Genomic DNA, 18,619 nt, shown 5'->3' on the forward strand with positions numbered 1-18,619 from the left:
CTGGAACATCAGCAGGCCTTCTGGGAGCCTGGTGAGACTGTTCTCTACTGGTGCATAGGCAAGGGACTCCCTGTGTGTCTCTATGGTATGGCAGGATGAATGTAGAGAGGCAGTGAGAGGTATAGCAGGACTCGGTTAAGCTCATCAATCACAGGCTTAATGAGGTCCTTTATGGGATTGGTTCTATATATAGTAGGAATGTATGGCCATTGGTCAGCCATGATGTGACACACTAAACTCCACTCCACACACTACCGCATACACAAGAGAAAATCTGGAGTGTTCATTTTAACCTTAACCTACTTAAGTAGAAATCGGCCTACCAAAGAAAGAGCAGTGATCCGAGCACTCAAAAATGTTTAAAAAAAGAGGAGAGGGCAGATCTAAAATCAAGGTACTTTATTAACACTACTATTTTTCAGAATAAAGGCGCGAGTGCCAAGCAGATTTACTCTGAAAAGCCCCGCCTTCCATTTCCCCCCAAAACTGGGAGGTATAATGTTCCAATACTACCTCGCGCTAGGGCTTTAAGCAACTAGTCGACTATTCAACTAGTCGACTAGTAAACCCACTAGTTGACCTTGTTGGTACTATACTAGAATGGGGTGGCAAAACAGGCGTTGCCTAGCAACGGGAGCTGGTAAAATGGATTACCTCGATCCTGTTCTATATCATTCTTCTTTCTTCTGCATTATAGTCCCTTGCACATAATCGGTACTTTTTTTACGTTTTGCACCTCCGCTGAGCACCTAGTTGATTTCTTTTTTTCGTATCATGGTGTCCATGTCCCATGGTTCGGGCTATAGTAATAGTAATCGAATTGGGAGGCCAATGAAGATGCACACCTCTAAACAACTAAGCCTGACTTATAATTAGTTGCACGCCGGAGTTCTGCTCCGGAAACGACATGCAACCAAGTATAAATCTGGCAAAAGGGTGAAGCACTGATGAAGTAACTATTAGTGTCAGGTCAGCACACAAGGATGTGAGAATCACATTTTCCTGATGTTTTGTGTTATCTAAACAGCTGATGGGAACTGACGGGCTGGCCTGACATCAACCCTCAGTATTCCATTCTACTCTCTTATATAATATATTATATTAACAACTTAAACCCTGTAGTCCTAGAGAACCGGACTTGAGTTACAACTTACAACTATACTTTGAGCGCTTGTTTCCGTCTACACCAAATCTCTTCGATAAAAATAGCTGATCTACAAGCTCACAATGCGGTGCATTATGAGCTACTGAGCTTGTAGATAATTTTGGCAACTGTTCCCTCTGGAATATGGATGCTGAGGTTCCAGTGGTTAAACCTACCTAATTATTGATCAGATCAAGACTTCGGTGTATTCCTGATTTATTTAGCACAGACCATGTCATTGTGGTTCATGTTAGGCCATCACAGTGTCTCATGAAATGCAACAGGGACTACGCTGTGCTGTAGACAGAGAGCGGCTTCACTAAGAAACGGGGAGTAGGGCTGGAACTATTGATTACTTTCTTATAGTGATTTGTTTCTCCCAATTAATCTAAAACCAAAAAAAGGGTTTTCTTTGATATTTTTTGCATAATGTGCTAAAATAGCAGATCTACAAGTTCACAACCCAACAACCCATCACATCGTGATACGTCGCAATCTTGTATCGTGACTATCGTCTATTTTCAAAAGAACAATTTAACTGTATCCCCCCCAAAATCATTTATTTTCTACAATCGATCAGTTTGATTAACTGTTGCACTTCTAATGGCATTGGTGACCATAGAGACATTACACATCAAGAAGAGCATTACTACAGTCTAACAGAGGAAAGAGGAGCGGAGTGCACAGAGAAAGAGTGTGGGCTTTATACAACTGTCACACGCTTCCTCTGGGACAAATCCCTCTCATTCATCCGTCTCTCCGAGTCCAGAGAGAGCATCCCAGAATACACACAGTGGCTGCTAAAACAGGCTCTGGGCCCAGTGATGAATTAGTCGGGTGTATTTGGGGGTGAAAGAGGAGAGAGGAGCGAGAGAGAGAGAGAGAGAGAGAGAGAGAGAGAGAGAGAGAGAGAGAGAGAGAGAGAGAGAGAGATGGGGAAAGAGGGCATAGAGGAGGGGCAGGCAGAGGCGGATGATTGGGAGAGGGGGCCTGAGAAATGGAGAGAGCAAGTGTTAGAAAAGGAAAGGGAGAAAACTTGTGTGCTAATGCTTAATCACAGCTAAATCTAATACACACCAAACTCACTGACCCCTAGTCTGCTCTATGCATCCATCATAGCACTTATCTGCAAGCTTACAACATACTGAATCTGCAATTTTTTGGCATGCAACACAAAGTAGCGTAAATCCTCAAATAGTGACATTTATTTAAAAAGCCCTAAGCCGTCTCTATTAATGACCGAAGGCGCCGTTGACTAAAGCCAATTGTTTTTCTTTTTGTGGGCGTATCACTTTACTATAGCCTACGCCTCGCTGCCCCTAACTTTATAATTCTGTATATGGAACACATGATAATGTAACCTGCGGGGCCGTTGGAACCGGAAGGGTTCCCCGGAGGCGACCATGGTTCTCCAGGGACCCCCGGGCAGTGAAAAAATGTTTTTCCACAGATCTGCGGTTTTCGGCTAAAAGCGGCCATTACTCGGGAGTGAGGCATTGCCAATGGAGGGGTGGCGGAGGGCTCTACTAATCCAGAATGGCGAGAAGTATGTGTAGGTGTAGGTGGTTCCATGCGTCACACTGCTGCCGGAAAAAAACCAAGGCGTCAAAGAAGAAAAAGCGTGAGTGTCAGTGGCACGGCAGGTCTGGGGCCGTCTACCCTCTAATCCCCCCTGGAACGGAGGGGGGATTGGTAGGTACCTAGAGACGGGTCCTCGGAGGTTCTGCTGGAAATGACCAGTGAGTGACCACCTGTTAACTGCACTGCTTAATATTTCATACAATACTTGGTTTCAATAAATGAACCCAGTACATTTTACTGGGTTCAAACTCACACAAAAGGTGGTTTTATTATTCATTCTGATTCTTCTGAAATAGAAATATAGGCCTCCTTCCAATAAAAGCCTGGTACCCGCGTTGGAGAAAAAAAATATTTGAGGAGTTACGTTTAATCAGGCTTCAAAGACTGATTTCACTGAGCTATGAGTCAAATAAGCTACAATGCTAGTATGCTGTCATGTACTCGATAATATACAATTATAAACTGTAGAATGCTATGCTACTCTACAATATGCTATTCTACTCTACTGTACTATTGTACAAAACTACACTCAACTAACTATTTCCCTCATTTAACTATGAGTATGACTTTAAATTAGTGCCAATTTAACGTGTTATAGTGTTAATGTAGCTCTCAGAATGAAATTGCTGTGATATGGATTAGGGTGAGGCACTGTGGATCCAACATCCAACCTGTCACACTGACTTTACAATGAACATTATGTAAGCCACTGTGTGTGTGTGTGTGTGTGTGTGTGTGTGTGTGTGTGTGTGTGTGTGTGTGTGTGTGTGTGTGTGTGTGTGTGTGTGTGTGTGTGTGTGTGTGTGCGCGTGCGAGTGAGAGAGAGAGAGAGAGAGCTTGTGAGATTCAGTGTAAAAACATTCTGTATCTGGTCCACTGTGGATAGATTGTTCATTATTTATGTAACTGTTAAATAAAACATGGCTAGAGAACTCAGAGGAATCAACAGGACTTCAATCATAACCTCATTAGCTGTCACACGTGCGCGTGCACATGTGTGTGTCTTACTGTACATGTACTGTACACACACTGAAGCATGTGCGTGTAGACTGTATACCTGTGCCTGGATGCATGTACTGTACAGGAGTGTACAGTGTGTACAGTGTGCGTGCATGGGTGTCTGCATGCGTGCGTGTGTGCGTGGGTGTCTGCATGCGTGCGTGCGTGTGTGTGTGCGTGGGTGTCTGCATGCGTGCGTGTACAGTAACTGTATGTGTTCCTGTGGTCCGAAAACTGTGTGGTTGTATTTCTGCAGAAGAGTCTGTCACATATCATTAGCCAATACAATAAAAGTATATTATATTTTTCAGTGTGATTTTCGGTGTAATTGTTTCTTTTCAGTGAAGAATTAATACCATGCCTTGCCGATGCATAGAGTGCCTTTAAGCTTACAACATACTGAATCTGCTAATTTTTTGTTTGACACAGCAGTTAACCCAAAACAGCAAAAATCAACATCATCATCTCACAATGAGTGAGTCGCTAATCACGGCAGAAACGTCTCTAACTAAAACCCAAGTGAGTCACACCTGTGCAGTATGCAGACACCACCGCTATCATTCATTTCCACAGAGATACTATAAATATCATAGAGAGAATACAAGCGTTAGGAGTCAACAATAACACTCAGTCATCCATCAAATCAGTATGGATTTCTTGGCTGTCAGCCAATCTACAACACAACCTGCATGCTACTAATAAACAGCTCCCTGGCCAATTATGACTGAGAGAGAGAGAGAAGGAGAGGGCAAGAAAAAAATAGATGAACAGGGAGAGAAAGAAGAGAAGAGATAATTTGACCGAGATCTCGGACAGATAACACACGAGAGAATAAAATACCAAAGGGTTTCAGAGAACAAATGAGACGCAGAAAGAAAATGGGGAGAGACATGACACTGATAGAGAGTAAGGACAAAAGGAGCAACAGAGGGATCTATACACATTCCACTTAACTCAGCAGGATATTTCTACCATACCTGTATTATATCCAATGATCTAATCTCTCTCTCTCTCCTCGTACACACCATAGGGTACACAGTACACGCATGCTTTTGGGCTGTCACTTCAACAAAAAATGTTGGATATTCAGAGCACAATTGTAGACAGATTTACAGATTTACAAATTTCAAGACTAAAAGTAGGCACTCATTTGTATTTCATGTTTTATGGTGCGTTCAGACGGGCAGATGAAACGATGCAAAAACGCATCACAGCATAATTTGCGGCAGCTTCCCGCGTCATAGCTGCTTCGTAGCTTCATGTACTGTATGAACAACACCAAGTTAAACCAAAAAGGACTATGCAACTTATCTTCTAGACTGAGGGATTGCTTTGCATAATAATGCATTACTGTATGTAGTGATATGTTTTTGCATAATGCATTATGTAAACGAAAGGTCTCTCTCCAATGCAGATGAGCCCTATTAGAGAAATGGGTGCATTAATGCATGGGCTTAAAAGGGCTTAAGCCTCGGGCCTCATGGGACATGAGCTTAATTTTCTTTTTTAAATATACATTTTAATATATTACATATTTGCCCTGCCACTATAACAGCCCAGGGAAGACACTGTTGCCCATGTGTCGCTGAAGTGTAAACAACAACATCATATCCAGTAGCCACATTTTGTGATTCTTCAAATCATTGATCAGTTTCACAGGAGAAAGCAGTGTTCTTTATAAAAATTGATGAATAGCCTTTCTCTGTATGTGGAATTCTGCATTTTCATAGTGATTCAGATAAAAACAAAACAATATTTGCACACTATATAAAAGTGTGCTCCTCTGAGTGCAGGTCTCCGCCAGGCATGGTTGCCGAACCAGGCCTACCTAAAGTATTCAATCAATCAATCAATCAATCAATGGATCGATCCAAGGATTCAGGGATAAACAATCTTTTGAGTGTACGACCGAGGACGACCGAGGACAAAACGTGACAGACACACAAATACAGACGAACCGACGAACGTACGTACGGACCGACAGCAGCAAAAACATAGTCTCTGGCAGTGGTGTAAATAAGTAACTACTGTACTTACTGTACTAAAGTATAATTTTGAGGTATTTATACTTGAGTATTTCCAATTTCCAATACTGTTACTTCTACTCCTCCACTATATCTCAGAGCCAAAACAATTACTTTTAGAAAACATACATTAACCATTTTCAGCCCTACACATTTCGGCCATTTGAAAATAGCAGATCTACAAGCTCACAATGCGTCGCAGATCGGCTATTTTCAAAAGATCTTGTACACATTTTGAACTTATATGAGTACTTTTATGTTTAGTACTTTAAGTACATTTTGATGCCAATACTTTTGTACTTTTACTTTACGTACATTTTTAACCCATACACTGCCTCCTGCTGGACGCAGAGCCAACCGCAGACTGCCGAGCCTATTTCAATGCAGCACACACTGGACTGACATCCTGTCTGGAGCGTCCATCTTTAATGCTAAATAAATTGTGTCAATGCTAGCAAGCTAAAATTAAGCCATCCTTGCTCTAGAAAGCTCCAATGTTTCCATCTAAACCACCGGATAATCAAGACCTCCGAACATCGCGCATTTCATCCAAACCATGGAGAGCTCCGTAGATTTCGAGTTATTCAGCTTTTTAGTCAGGCTGTATAAATAAAGGGAGGTGGACGGCAGCGCGGTTGCGCAATCCGGTCTAGAATCGCTAAAGAAGGAAAGGCCAAGCCAAAATAATAATAATAAAAAATAAATCAGCGATCCAGTTTGATATAAATAATAAAGCTTATCAGACAGAAGATTACGCCAGAAGCAGTTGCTGGTTGGATTCCTTATGATGGAACGTTCCGCCAGGAGCAGTAAATCTGGTAATACGGGGCTTCTACTTGTAACTGTGTAATCTACATTGCAGTATTGATACGTTTACTTAAGTAAAACATTTGAGTACTTTTACCATTGGGCCTGACAGAGACAAAGACGTGACGTGAAATATGTGAACTACTGTATCATGCATCCCAATCCGGGAGGGGGGCTCCAAAATGACAGTGGCTCCAGGACTCAAGTAACTTACATTTTATGGCTGAAGAAACTGAAATCTCACTTTAAAGGTGTGACAAGTATGTCTTGTTGCTTTACACTGCAACTCTCCACTCAGAACAGTCTATCTATCGTGTCATTCCCACAAACATAACATGCTCAGCTGTGAACAAGAGCCCAACCATCTGTACCTGCAAGGATACAATGTCGCCAAATCCTGGGACAGTGCAGAGCAACTCACTCCCACTGATGCCTGTCCTGCCGCCTGACAATTTCACAGACACCAGTATTAAGCACGACGGGTCAGCGGTTATCTAGATTCTTGGTCATGACATTGTTTAATCTAAGTGAAAATGTCATTATCTGATTTTACAGTGACAGCATTTCCCTCCACCTCTATCCTCCTGACTCAAAACACTTTGAAGTGCATTCCGCCAAGTACAGTTAATTTCCTTTCCCTTGGAGTGGTGTTAAAAAGCACATCTTACACATACCGTCTGATACCGTGCCAATAAACAACTGTTGTGCAATCGTATGCTGTTGTAATAGAGAGAAGTATAAGCATGTGAAATGTTTCTTTAGTCAATCAATTGTCATGCTCTGTTTATATTCACTTGTCTGTTTTCGCATTTATATTCATTTTTTTGTTTCTTTCCTCATTGGATATACTTGTCATTGTTATTTGGATTTATCTCTTTTAAATGTGCTGTTGTGTTTCTGTGGAATTAGTATTTTAAATAAAGTAGTAACACATTGCTGTATTGTTGATGTGGATTACCAACCCGACAGCAACACAGAAGGTAATCGCTTTAATAAGTCATACCCATATCAGTGGATGTGGAGGCAATGGCGAAGTTTGGATGGATGGATGGAGGTGTGGAAAGAAAGACCTGAATTAGGAACAAGTTCTCACATGGATGCGTGCGTTAAATTTGAGTGCTCCAGTTTTGTCTGCTCATTTATTTGTGTCACTGTCATCACTTCCAATTTCAGTAGTTTATTCTGTATCCTGTATGGGCTCTTTCTCCTGGTTGGATAAAATTGGTATCCTGACCTAAAAATGCATTTTCGATTATTTACTAAAGAGCTGGAGAGACAGGGAGACCCCTGTTACTGGAAAAACACTTCATTGAAGCAATGATTGCTATCAGAATTTAGAGCCATTTAACACTTATTTTAACAATTATTTTATTGCACCTTAAAAGCCAATGCAAAGACGTAGAAAAATGACCCATTCCTATAACTTCCTCTCCTCTAACCTAACCTTGTGAGCGCCATGAGGTGAGAACAGAGATGGAGCTATACTATTAGGTTATATAACACCATCATCTGGGGACTAATGTTATTTAGCTGCTGTACCAAGTACCCATTAACAGCTGCCATAACACTATACCATGGCTATTTGTCTGGCTGGTATGATGGTATCCCGTAACTCTCTCTATATCCCTCTCTTTCGCACGCATACATGTGCACACGCACATGCACACATGCACGTGCACGCACACATGCACGTGCACGCACACACACACACACACACACACACACACACACACACACACACACACACACGCGCGCGCGCACATGCACACACACACACACACACACATACACACACACACACACACACACACACACACACACACACTCACACACACGCACATCATTTGTTTTTTTTGTCACAGATGGATAATAGGGCTCAGTGATGGTAATACATGCAGATAATAGCAGCAGCGACATGCGTTTGCTCATATGGGTGGTAATCCTAGATGTGACTCTATACAGCTTTTGTCCTTCGGATGCTTTGTTCCAGATGAGATGGATGGAAAGATGGATTGATGGATAAAAAATATAACGGCAGATGGAAAACAATGGGAGAGATAACAGCGGATGGAGGAGAGAGCAGAGAGGTGCATGCGTACACACGTGTCAGCACACGGGAACCCGCTGGGGAAGCAGAGACATGAGAGAATACACACATGCACACGTGAGATGGTGTGTGTGTGTGTGTGTGTGTGTGTGTGTGTGTGTGTGTGTGTGCGTGTCCATGCATGAATTTCTGAAAGCCTCACAACTCCTCTGGCTATGGCTATTCTCATATCTGGAGTTAAATTGACGTTTCCCATGTGGAGGTCCATATGTGACTTCAATTCATATGGAAACCCATCTCAGATTAGGTCTATCTCCACAGGGGGCCTGGTCAACTTTGAGCGGAGTCTGAGTGCTATAGTGCTACAAAACCACACGTGACTTCCACCAAAACAACTGCATTGGAAGTCGGAAGGAATAAAAATATTGCAAGAGTTTGGCAATATTTTACCCAAAAGAATGATAATGAGGTAACTTGTAACTTGTGCAATGTTACAATGAAATATACCTCCAGTACTTCCGCGATGAAATAAAACTTAAATAAACATCCAACACCGTCAGCCTCGGGTAGTGGAACACAACAACGTTGTCTGGCATGATAATGGGGAGAAGATTCGATGCAACACAACCGGCTACTGGAGTTACAAATGTGGCTATAACGACTGACTGTTGGACAGCACTCACCACAGAGAGGTATTTGACGATTACAGCACACTATATTGACGAGGAATGGAATGTTCAGTCAGGCGTCTTATTGACACAGAGCATGCCCAACCGACACACAGCAGAGCAGACAACTTGGCAGCTAAACTTTGATGCGGTGGAGTCTTGGGGACTGACAAAGGAAAGTGTGTGCATATGTTCACGTGACGACAACGCAAGCACCATTGTGTCTGCCAATTCCACCATCCGGGTGAAATGGCAAATGGGACTCCACGCTTTGCACATACACTTCAATTGGCAATCAAGGACGGGTTTGGCCTGTATTTGCATCAAGTAATCGCTGGAGCAGGGCAACCTGTCAGGCACTTCAAACACAGCACCGTGCTACCAAGGTACTGGAGGGAAAACAAAAATCGATGAAGGTGGAAAAACACGCGCTCATCCAGTCATGTAAAACTAGATGTAACGCGGTGGCCTGTCACAGCTGTTCTAAAGTCTATCTATAGTATAGACTGTATATGACCGAACAGTAACAAAGCTGCAAGATGCCAGAACCCTTGAGATAACGGATGAACACTGGAAAATCATCGAAGATGTCCTAACTGTGTTAAGGAAATTAAAATGATGAAAAGGTGGAGGATTCCGAGGACGACGAGCTGATGGCTGCCGCTGCAGTCGAAAAGCAGAGCGAGGAAAGTGCTATGCATCTACTCTGGGGAAGCGACTACAGCACACTTGGACCAGCTAATGACTCAGCGGCAGAAATGGACAACTCCTGGGCAATGGGCAATCCCCCCTCATTGGAAACAAACCCACTTCAATGGTGGAAAGCAAACCAGGGGCGCTTTCCGAGGCTGGCCACATTAGTGAGGCGCTACCTTTGCCCTGGCAAATATTTGTGCCCAGCTTTGTGTGTTTCTGTGTACAGTACTGTGACAGTACAGTACAGTAGAGGGACCCCGGGGGACCCCCACACGGTAACTCTGTCATTTCTTGACCGTTTCGGACACGGGGCGACTCGCCGGAACTGGCCCAGCCACCCTGGGCACGTTCCCGGGTGTGATTTTATTAATCAATAAATAAATCAATTTTTCCCTTCAATGTCCTCAAAATATGAAGTCAGGTGAAATTGACAGTTGTCGCGGTGGCACGGGGGTCCCGTTCACCGCCTAACATCATTCAAAAAAATCTAACCAATGGTTCCGTTATAGACTACATACCCTATACATACCCAGAAGTTCTCACCAGCTCTGGCATACAAACGGGAGGGGCGAGAAACAGCTGCTACAAGACACTTCGCACCAACACATTCCCAAATATAAACTATAATTCAAACGACCATACAGCCTATAACAGTAGGCTAAGTTACAACACACTTTCCCAGGCAGAATACTAACACCATAATACTGTGTTAAAGTGAGCACAACACGGACACACCTCACAGTATATTGCAGAGTGCACAACAGAGATAGTTTCAACTCGCTTTCCAAATTCCAAATTAAGCAAGATACTGTAGCACCCCATAGCCCATAGCATAGCAGCAGACAATGTGGGCACAATAAATGAAAATCCATTTGGAAAACATTAGGCCTATAATTAGGACCTTTGATGTCTTCACTTACGTAGTAATCCATAATCAAGGGCGGACGCTGTTCTGAAGTTTGCTGGCATAGTGGCCCACTGGGCCCAGTAAAAGACTTTGCAATAGACATTTGGCATTGTGAGGCTAACAAGGCTACTCTCAGAGAGGCTTCTCGTTTGTATTTAATCATAATCAAGTTTCCAGGATGAAGAAAAACTAATCTGCCGCATTATAGAAACAGCAAATAACAACACATGCACATGATAGTGTCAGGCATGACCAATCAATCTACGCAGGCACAGAGGGACGAACTAGGCAGCAGTGCCAGTGGCTATGGAAAGCCAAATAGGAAAAGTTAAATCATACACACCCCTTAGTAAATAGGTTTTCAATGTAATGAGTCCTGGGATGCAGGGATGGTCTTTTAGATGAGTCCCAGGGACATTTTATGAGTCCCACTTCAAAGATGTTAGGAGTCATATTTTGCCATTTTTACAAATTGCAGCATTTAACTCCCATTTAATTTTATATGGTTATAATGTAATATTCATTTGAATCCACATTATGTTATGTTATGTAATAATGCTACTGTGATCAAAATCGGTTAATATGATATAAATCCCAGGCTTTACATTGGTGTCCCCCGTGACCCGGATCGGGTTTCCCCGTGGGAGGAGGTCAAAAAGGGGGTGAGACAGTGAGTGCAGCAGAGTGGCTCACAAGTAACAACCTCGGCCTGATGACCTAAAAGTTTAATATCTCCCCTGAGCTATAGGGAATACCCTTTGGCTTAGTGGTTAAGATGTTGGCTTTCCATGTGGGAGACCCGGGTTTGAATCCAGGGCAATATATATATATATATATATATATATATATATATATATATATATATATATATACATACATACACACACACACACACACACATACGAGTTCAAATCCAGGGCATATGTATGTAATATATATATATAAAAAATATATATACATACACACACACACACACACACACACACACGCACACACATATATTAGTGCTGTCCAAATTAACACTTTTTTGTTAACGCATGGTCGAATTTATTGTGTTAATTTTTTAACGCATTAATCTACAAGTTTACAACGCTTCCTGATGTGTTGTGAGCTTCTAGATCTTCTATTTTCACTTCTGAGGGGCGCCAGCCCCTCCAATGTATGCTCTTGAAGATTACTTCATATGGCAGCCAAGTCTATTGGATTTTTTATGTTTGTTTAGAGCACTTGTCTTATGACGTAAATCGTTTGCCAGCCAAGTCTATGGACTTTGAAGATATTACAATGTTTGTGTGATATTGATTTAAAAATGCCTCAGCCTGATCTCAATGAGATGTGAGAGATGCTCCATAGGCAGAAAGTTGGAGGGAAGAGAATGCTAGGGATTTTATAATTGCACACGATTAATATTGGTTAAGCTTGGAGATAGTAAAGAACATCAATGTTCAATAATGTTAATTATAAAAAAATTAAGAAAAAAACTATAGAAGCCAAATCCAACTTGGTTTAACATTGGAATTGGATACACCGTTTAAAAATGCACCTGACCATGTAATGATTATCTGATTATTCAGCGCATGTCAGATGTTTTTTTGGACATAAAGCCAGAGTGGCCAGACTGAGATGGTTTGGACACGTACAAAGGAGGGATAGTGAGTAATGTATATCGGTCGAAGGATGTTGAGGTTGGGACTGCCAGGCAGGAGGCCTAGAGGAAGACCAACAAGAAGATTTATGGATGTAGTGAAATGAAGTTAGTTGGTGTGAGACTAGAGGAGGTAGAGCCTAGGACGGGGTGAGATGGAGGCAGATGATTCGCTGTGGCGACCACTCAATAAAGGGAAAAGCCAAAAGGAAAATAATATTGATTCATGTGCTGAGCTTGTTGGCAATTGACAGAGTAATCTCGATTTGTGGATAAAATAGCATTTTTCTATCCTAACCTATCATATGTGTGCAACTGCAATCCCTCAGCCATGCTACTTGAAACATATACTGTATGTATTGTAGATTGTGAAACTATGATCCTCATCCTACTTTAAGATTTTCTTTTAACCTTAATGGGTTGCCAGATTGATCACACAGTCAAAAGAACGTACCACTGGTATCAACTGTTAGCCAATATAGCCAACATTACAGTGAAGTGGTCTATTCCAGCAGGGCAACAGACACAGCTACCAGTTCCAGGGGATTATTGGATGCAGATGTTGCGCTGCATAAACCCAGGAAGGCATGTTTGTTCTGAACAATGAATGTGAGGTTCCGAATAACCCTCTGACTGTGACTTATGTATCCGCCGAATAACGTTAAAACATGTAAAAAATAAAATTGATAGGACCCCATTCGAGGGAAATGTACACAGTCTACCGTACCATGTAATGCCATGCATGCATTTGTTTGTTTGTTTGTTTGTTAGGGGGAACTAGAAACGAAAATGAAACGTGTGAAATACTATACCAAACACACTTAGGAAAGTAGTGAAAACAACTTAAAAGCAGCATGCTGTAGAAGCTATAAGGAAGAACCAGGAAGAGCATACAGTACAAGGAAACACGAAAATAACAACAATGTATAATCACCACCAGACAGTGAAATACCAGGCGAATAATGCGTATCGTAGCAGCGGTTTGTTTATACATGAATGTGTCTCACCTGCTGCCCGTTGCAGAGACTGGAGCCCCACTACAAGACCCAACAGCACGCCGACGAAGCACACCTGGAGGGCGAACCACTCATGTCTCTTTCTCCGCCTGGCTTTGCTCTTCCTCTTGTTCAGCATCATTCCCACAGATACGACAGCCGTCCCCGGCATCCCCATTACGGCCACGCCGTCCATAGCGACGCCCCCCTCGGCGAGCGTTCCCATCGGATCCCCGGTGAGTACCGGGGGGTGGGAGAGAAAGACAGGGAGTGCCGGAGTGGGGATTTAGGGAAGAGAGGGAGGAATGTGATTCTTTTCGGGGTGGTGTTGTAAGTTAAAACGGTTAAAATAAGTGGTGTTTTGTTTTTTGTCAAGCGGGTCTCCTCCCCTCCCGTCGTTTGGAGAAATGCGGGCCCTGTCGGCTAAATAATGAGCACAGAGCGGAGCGCTGTTTTGCGGCGTGGATGTTGGGAGAGCGCGGGGAGCTCCATGGATGCGTCAGCCCCGGTGCCAGCAGTTCTCTCGCAGCAGGACCCGACGATGCAGCGCTGCTGAGGAGCTGACAGGAGGAGGAGGAGGAGGAGGAGGAGGAGAGAGACAGAGAGAGAGAGAGAGAGAGAGAGAGAGGGCGAGAGACAGAGAGGGGGGGGGGGGGGGGGCACAGAAGGCGAGAGGAGGGTGGTTTTTAATGTATAATTTTATTATAATACATTATTGTATTAATATTTATTCAGAACTAGTCCTTACCTGTTCGAATATGAACACCAAAGTATGTAGACCTAGAATGCCTGTGATCATTTAATTATACTTCGTAAATGTGAAATACTGTACATAGGCCTACTGTATATGTAACAACAAGAGCCGTTCTAGGGCTACAAAGTATGTACAGTACTGTACATCGCATTACCCACGTGGGTAATGCGATTTAATAGATCATTAGTATTACTTATGCTGCAGTGATGGGCAAGCTAGGCCTACTTGGAAAATGTAGTAAGCTACACTACCAGTTACTCTCTATTAAATATAGCTCAACTACAACGGAAGCTATATCCCCAGAGAATTGTAGCAAGCTACACTATAAGCTACATGGCAAAAGTAGCTAGCTACATGAAACACAACTTTTTGGTTTAAATCAATATCATAAGTTCTCTCTATCGACAATATGGTACATGTATGCAAAATACATTTAAATAACCAAATTCATGAATGAATGTTCATATGATCATTTAACCAAAAATAATGGTAATGTAATAATGTTAAATAATATTCCTATATACCTCATTTTGTAAGTAAAATGTGCTTTTCGTGATCAATTTAGACCAATTTAAATCCAAATAAATATATATAAAATATATTAATTATCAACCCTATACTCTCTAGATCAGTGGTTCTCAACTTTTTCAGGCTGTGACCCCACCCTGACAAACACTTGAAATGTAAGAGTTAAGGCATTATTTTGTTTCACTCTGCTATTTTTTAGCCTCTTATTTGACCAAAGTTTGATATAGTATTATATAGTTTGTTGATAACTTTTGATGAAATCATGTGGGATTGGGGACCGACCCACAGGTTGAGAACCACTGCTCTAGATGATCTTTTCCCTATATGTACTGTATGCATTTATTTTAGTTTGACTTTTCTTTTCCCCACCCCAAAAATATTGTTCATTTTGCTTGCAGTGAAATAGCATCTATTAGTTAGCTGTTGACAAAAAAAAGTGCAACGACTTGTGTAATGTTTGGGAACAGTTGACAACAGTGTTGGGAAAGTTATTTTATTTTATGAACTAGTTCAGTTCACAGTTCAGACATTTAAAAAGGAGCTAATTCAGTTCATAGTTCATAATTCAACATTTTGAACTAAAGTTCATGGTTCCAAAAAAATTACGATCCTCCTGCTGCTTAACAACCACTGTTTTGTGTCAGACTCTTCTTATCTAAACCAACCAATCATCATGGATTTTTTCCAGGGATTTTTTTTCTTCCACAAAACTTTATTTAACAGTCAATTTGTAACGTATAGCGTTTGTTGGACGCTATGTCACTACTTGGGTCTAAAAATAGCTACACTACAGAATACGCTACTTGGTTCAAAAGGAGCGACGCTATAGAGCGCCGCAGTCCCTCCCCCTTTCAGAAGAACGAGTGGCCCAGGAAATGAAAACCCAATGCATTCTCCCATCGGCACTTCTTATTTAATTTATTTAAAGACGGTTACGCCGTGGACAAAGCCAACTCGGATCGTGACAAATCATGACAATGAACACAATGTTTTGGGCCGATCAAATCATTAGAAAGAAGAAAAGAAAGTCAGGAGACAACACTATTTGTTTTGTTTGTAAATTATTTGATCGGCCCGAAACATTGTGTTCATTGTCATGATTTGTCACGATCCGAGTTGGCTTTGTCCGCGGCGTAACCGTCTTTAAATAAATTAAATAAGAAGTGCCGATGGGAGAATGCATTGGGTTTTCATTTCCTGGGCCACTCGTTTTTCTGAAAGGGGGAGGGACTGCGGCGCTCTATACCATCACGCTACTGATAAATGTAGTTAAGCTATGTAGCGTCGCTACATAGCTGTGGGATTTTGTGGGATTTTGTTGCGAACGCAGTGAGCACTTACTATGAGACCTAGCAGATCATGTCTGTGTGTCTGTCTGTCTGTCTGTCTGTCTGTCCCGCTTTTGTGCCCATATATGGAGCTGAGTGATTACGTCACCATGACTCAGCCATAACCATATAAGGAGTCCCCAAAGCAGCTATACGTCCAAAACCCAAATATGTACGAGCTGCGTTCGCTTCCTGCGTTTGCGCGTCTTACTGGTATTCTGCGTAATGGAGGCGACATGAGGTAACCAAATTCGATAGACAATCAACCAACCATGTGGTGTAACGCGACATACCCGAATGTGTGTATTCAACGGCGTGCATGTGCAGGCCGGTGAAAGCTTCGGTGCTAGATTGAAATAGTTGGCGAAACTGTGTGAAAATTCAGAGCCATTGGTGCAGTCAAGTGAGGACAGTGACATTGCCTCAGACAGACACAAAGCCTAAAGAAAACATGATAGGACTATATTTTGTTAAACTATAGGCCTATTTACTACAGGTACAAAATGATTGAATATCAAATTGTGTGTGTGTGTGTGTGTGTGTGTGTGTGTGTGTGTGTGTGTGTGTGTGTGTGTGTGTGCGTGCGTGCGTGCGTGCGTGCGTGTGTGTGTGTGCGCGCGCGCCTATGTGAAGAGAGCAGGCGAGCAAATGGTAGAGGTGGCGGGAGAGAAAGTGCTTTTTAGAAAGAAAACCAGAGACAGATTAACAGAGATTATAGTTGAACAATGTGATCCTCCTGCAAATAATTCAAATTCACAATAATCTTTATGTGTAACATTAGGCTAAATGCTTTATCTTTTTTTAAACAATCCAAAATGAGTAGCATGGGTCATTAATTTATTAGACTGCTTATTAAGCAGTATCTGCTATACTTTGGTTCCTTGGTCGGAGCTAGAACAAGTGAGACTAGAAAGATGTGTGGTTGATTGCACAGAGGCCTTTGGAAATATAGGCCCCTCCCACTGATTTTGCTAGGCAATGACAATGTCAAGTCACCCCTGTGATCTGTAATTTGGAGGGGATTTATCTGCCAAAAAGCATGTTTTTTTCAACAAATGTTTCTTTATTTTTCGTATTTGCGGTGCCGCCTATAGATGAAAATGGAATTACTTTCGGCTGTCTGTTGATTAAACCACCGTCGACATGTGATTCAGATTTGGAGTGGATTGGACATTCCGTTCGTGATTTGTGGCATTTGATGTAAAATAGGACACTCCCACTAAATTTGGAAGGCGATTACGGCCGGACGATACATACTATAAAAATTCTGCCTGTGGTGTTTTAATCGGTTAGGTCCAGTGATCATGTGTACCGATATTTGTGAGATTTGGACAAAGGTGGGAGAGCAAAAAGTGTGTTTTGAGGAAAATTCGAAATGGTGGAAAATCTTTCAAGACGACCTACGGTTCAATAGTTATAGGGCAAAACGTAAAGTGGGGTGTTATAGCGCCACCATGATGTAATTGTTTTGCAATACATTTTTGTAATCATTATGAATCTCCTCTCCAAGTTTTGTAAATATTGCGCTTACGGTCTCCAAGTGAAAAATACTTGAATTGGAGTCTTCAATCTTCCCCATTATAAGTGAATGGAGAAATGTAATAACTATTAAATTTAATAACAGCGTTAATAATTGAAAAAAGGGCTTTGAGAGGCCCTGCATAATGGAATGGTCAATATCTGTGTGCAAATTCAAATCAACTGTGCAAGCCAGGGAGGGAGGGAGGGAGGACGGACGGACGGACGGACATACAGACAGACAGACAGAAGTCAGAAGTTATTTTTCCCCGCTCACTGAGGTGTTCAATGATGTCATCACAGCATAGAGACAGAGGCTGGGGTCTCATAATTCCCTGTGATACAACAGAGTGTGGCATTAACGAATGAGCTCCCAGATTACACCCATAGCCCCTTGGCCATGAGACACACACACACACACACACACACACACACACACACACACACACACACACACACACACTTCCTTCATGGCGGATTGGGCATAATCCGATTCCTGAGCATAGTGTATGACAGAAAATGATTTCAGACAATGGCATATCCAGTGCGCTGGATTAAAGAAGCAGAGGGGTGGGGTTTAAAGTTCCTCCATCCTTGAGGAAAATCTGCCCAATGCTGGCTCGGGAGTGCAGAACACATACGGTACACATCTTCTATGTCATTATTTTCATAAAGGGGAGGCAGTTTACCTGCCTACACCACTCCACACAGTAGGAAAGCTGAGAGGGGATTACTGTAGCAGAAAACGACGATATAGGAAAGCTGCAAAAAAAAGAAAAAAATCAGACCCGTCTGAACTGAGTGGTGCGGTGCTGTGCTGTGCTGTACTGTACTGTACTTGTACTGTACTGTACGTGCGTGCGTGCGTGTGTGTGTGTTAGGCTGCGAAATGGTGACACTTGGTGGTGAAAAAACGCTATTTCCGTGCTCGGGCGGACACAGCCAGCCAGCCAGGGACACACATTGCTGAGCATTGGA

General features: G+C 42.3%; 1 protein-coding gene across 1 annotated transcript in view; it reads right to left on the bottom strand.

Moving 5' to 3' along the window:
- slc24a3 (solute carrier family 24 member 3) overlaps positions 1-13,996 on the bottom strand; it is a gene marked incomplete at its 3' end in the record, with an annotated part of 71,922 nt that extends 57,926 nt beyond the window's left edge. The window contains exon 1 of the mRNA XM_080782313.1: positions 13,526-13,996. Within this exon, the coding sequence (XP_080638439.1) occupies positions 13,526-13,739 (214 nt within the window). The 5' untranslated portion in view covers positions 13,740-13,996. The remainder of the gene's footprint in view (positions 1-13,525) is intronic.
- Positions 13,997-18,619: the final 4,623 nt, after the last annotated feature.

This window comes from Protomyctophum bolini, assembly GCF_963924005.1.
Source record: "Protomyctophum bolini genome assembly, chromosome: 14".
Classification (NCBI taxonomy): domain Eukaryota; kingdom Metazoa; phylum Chordata; class Actinopteri; order Myctophiformes; family Myctophidae; genus Protomyctophum; species Protomyctophum bolini.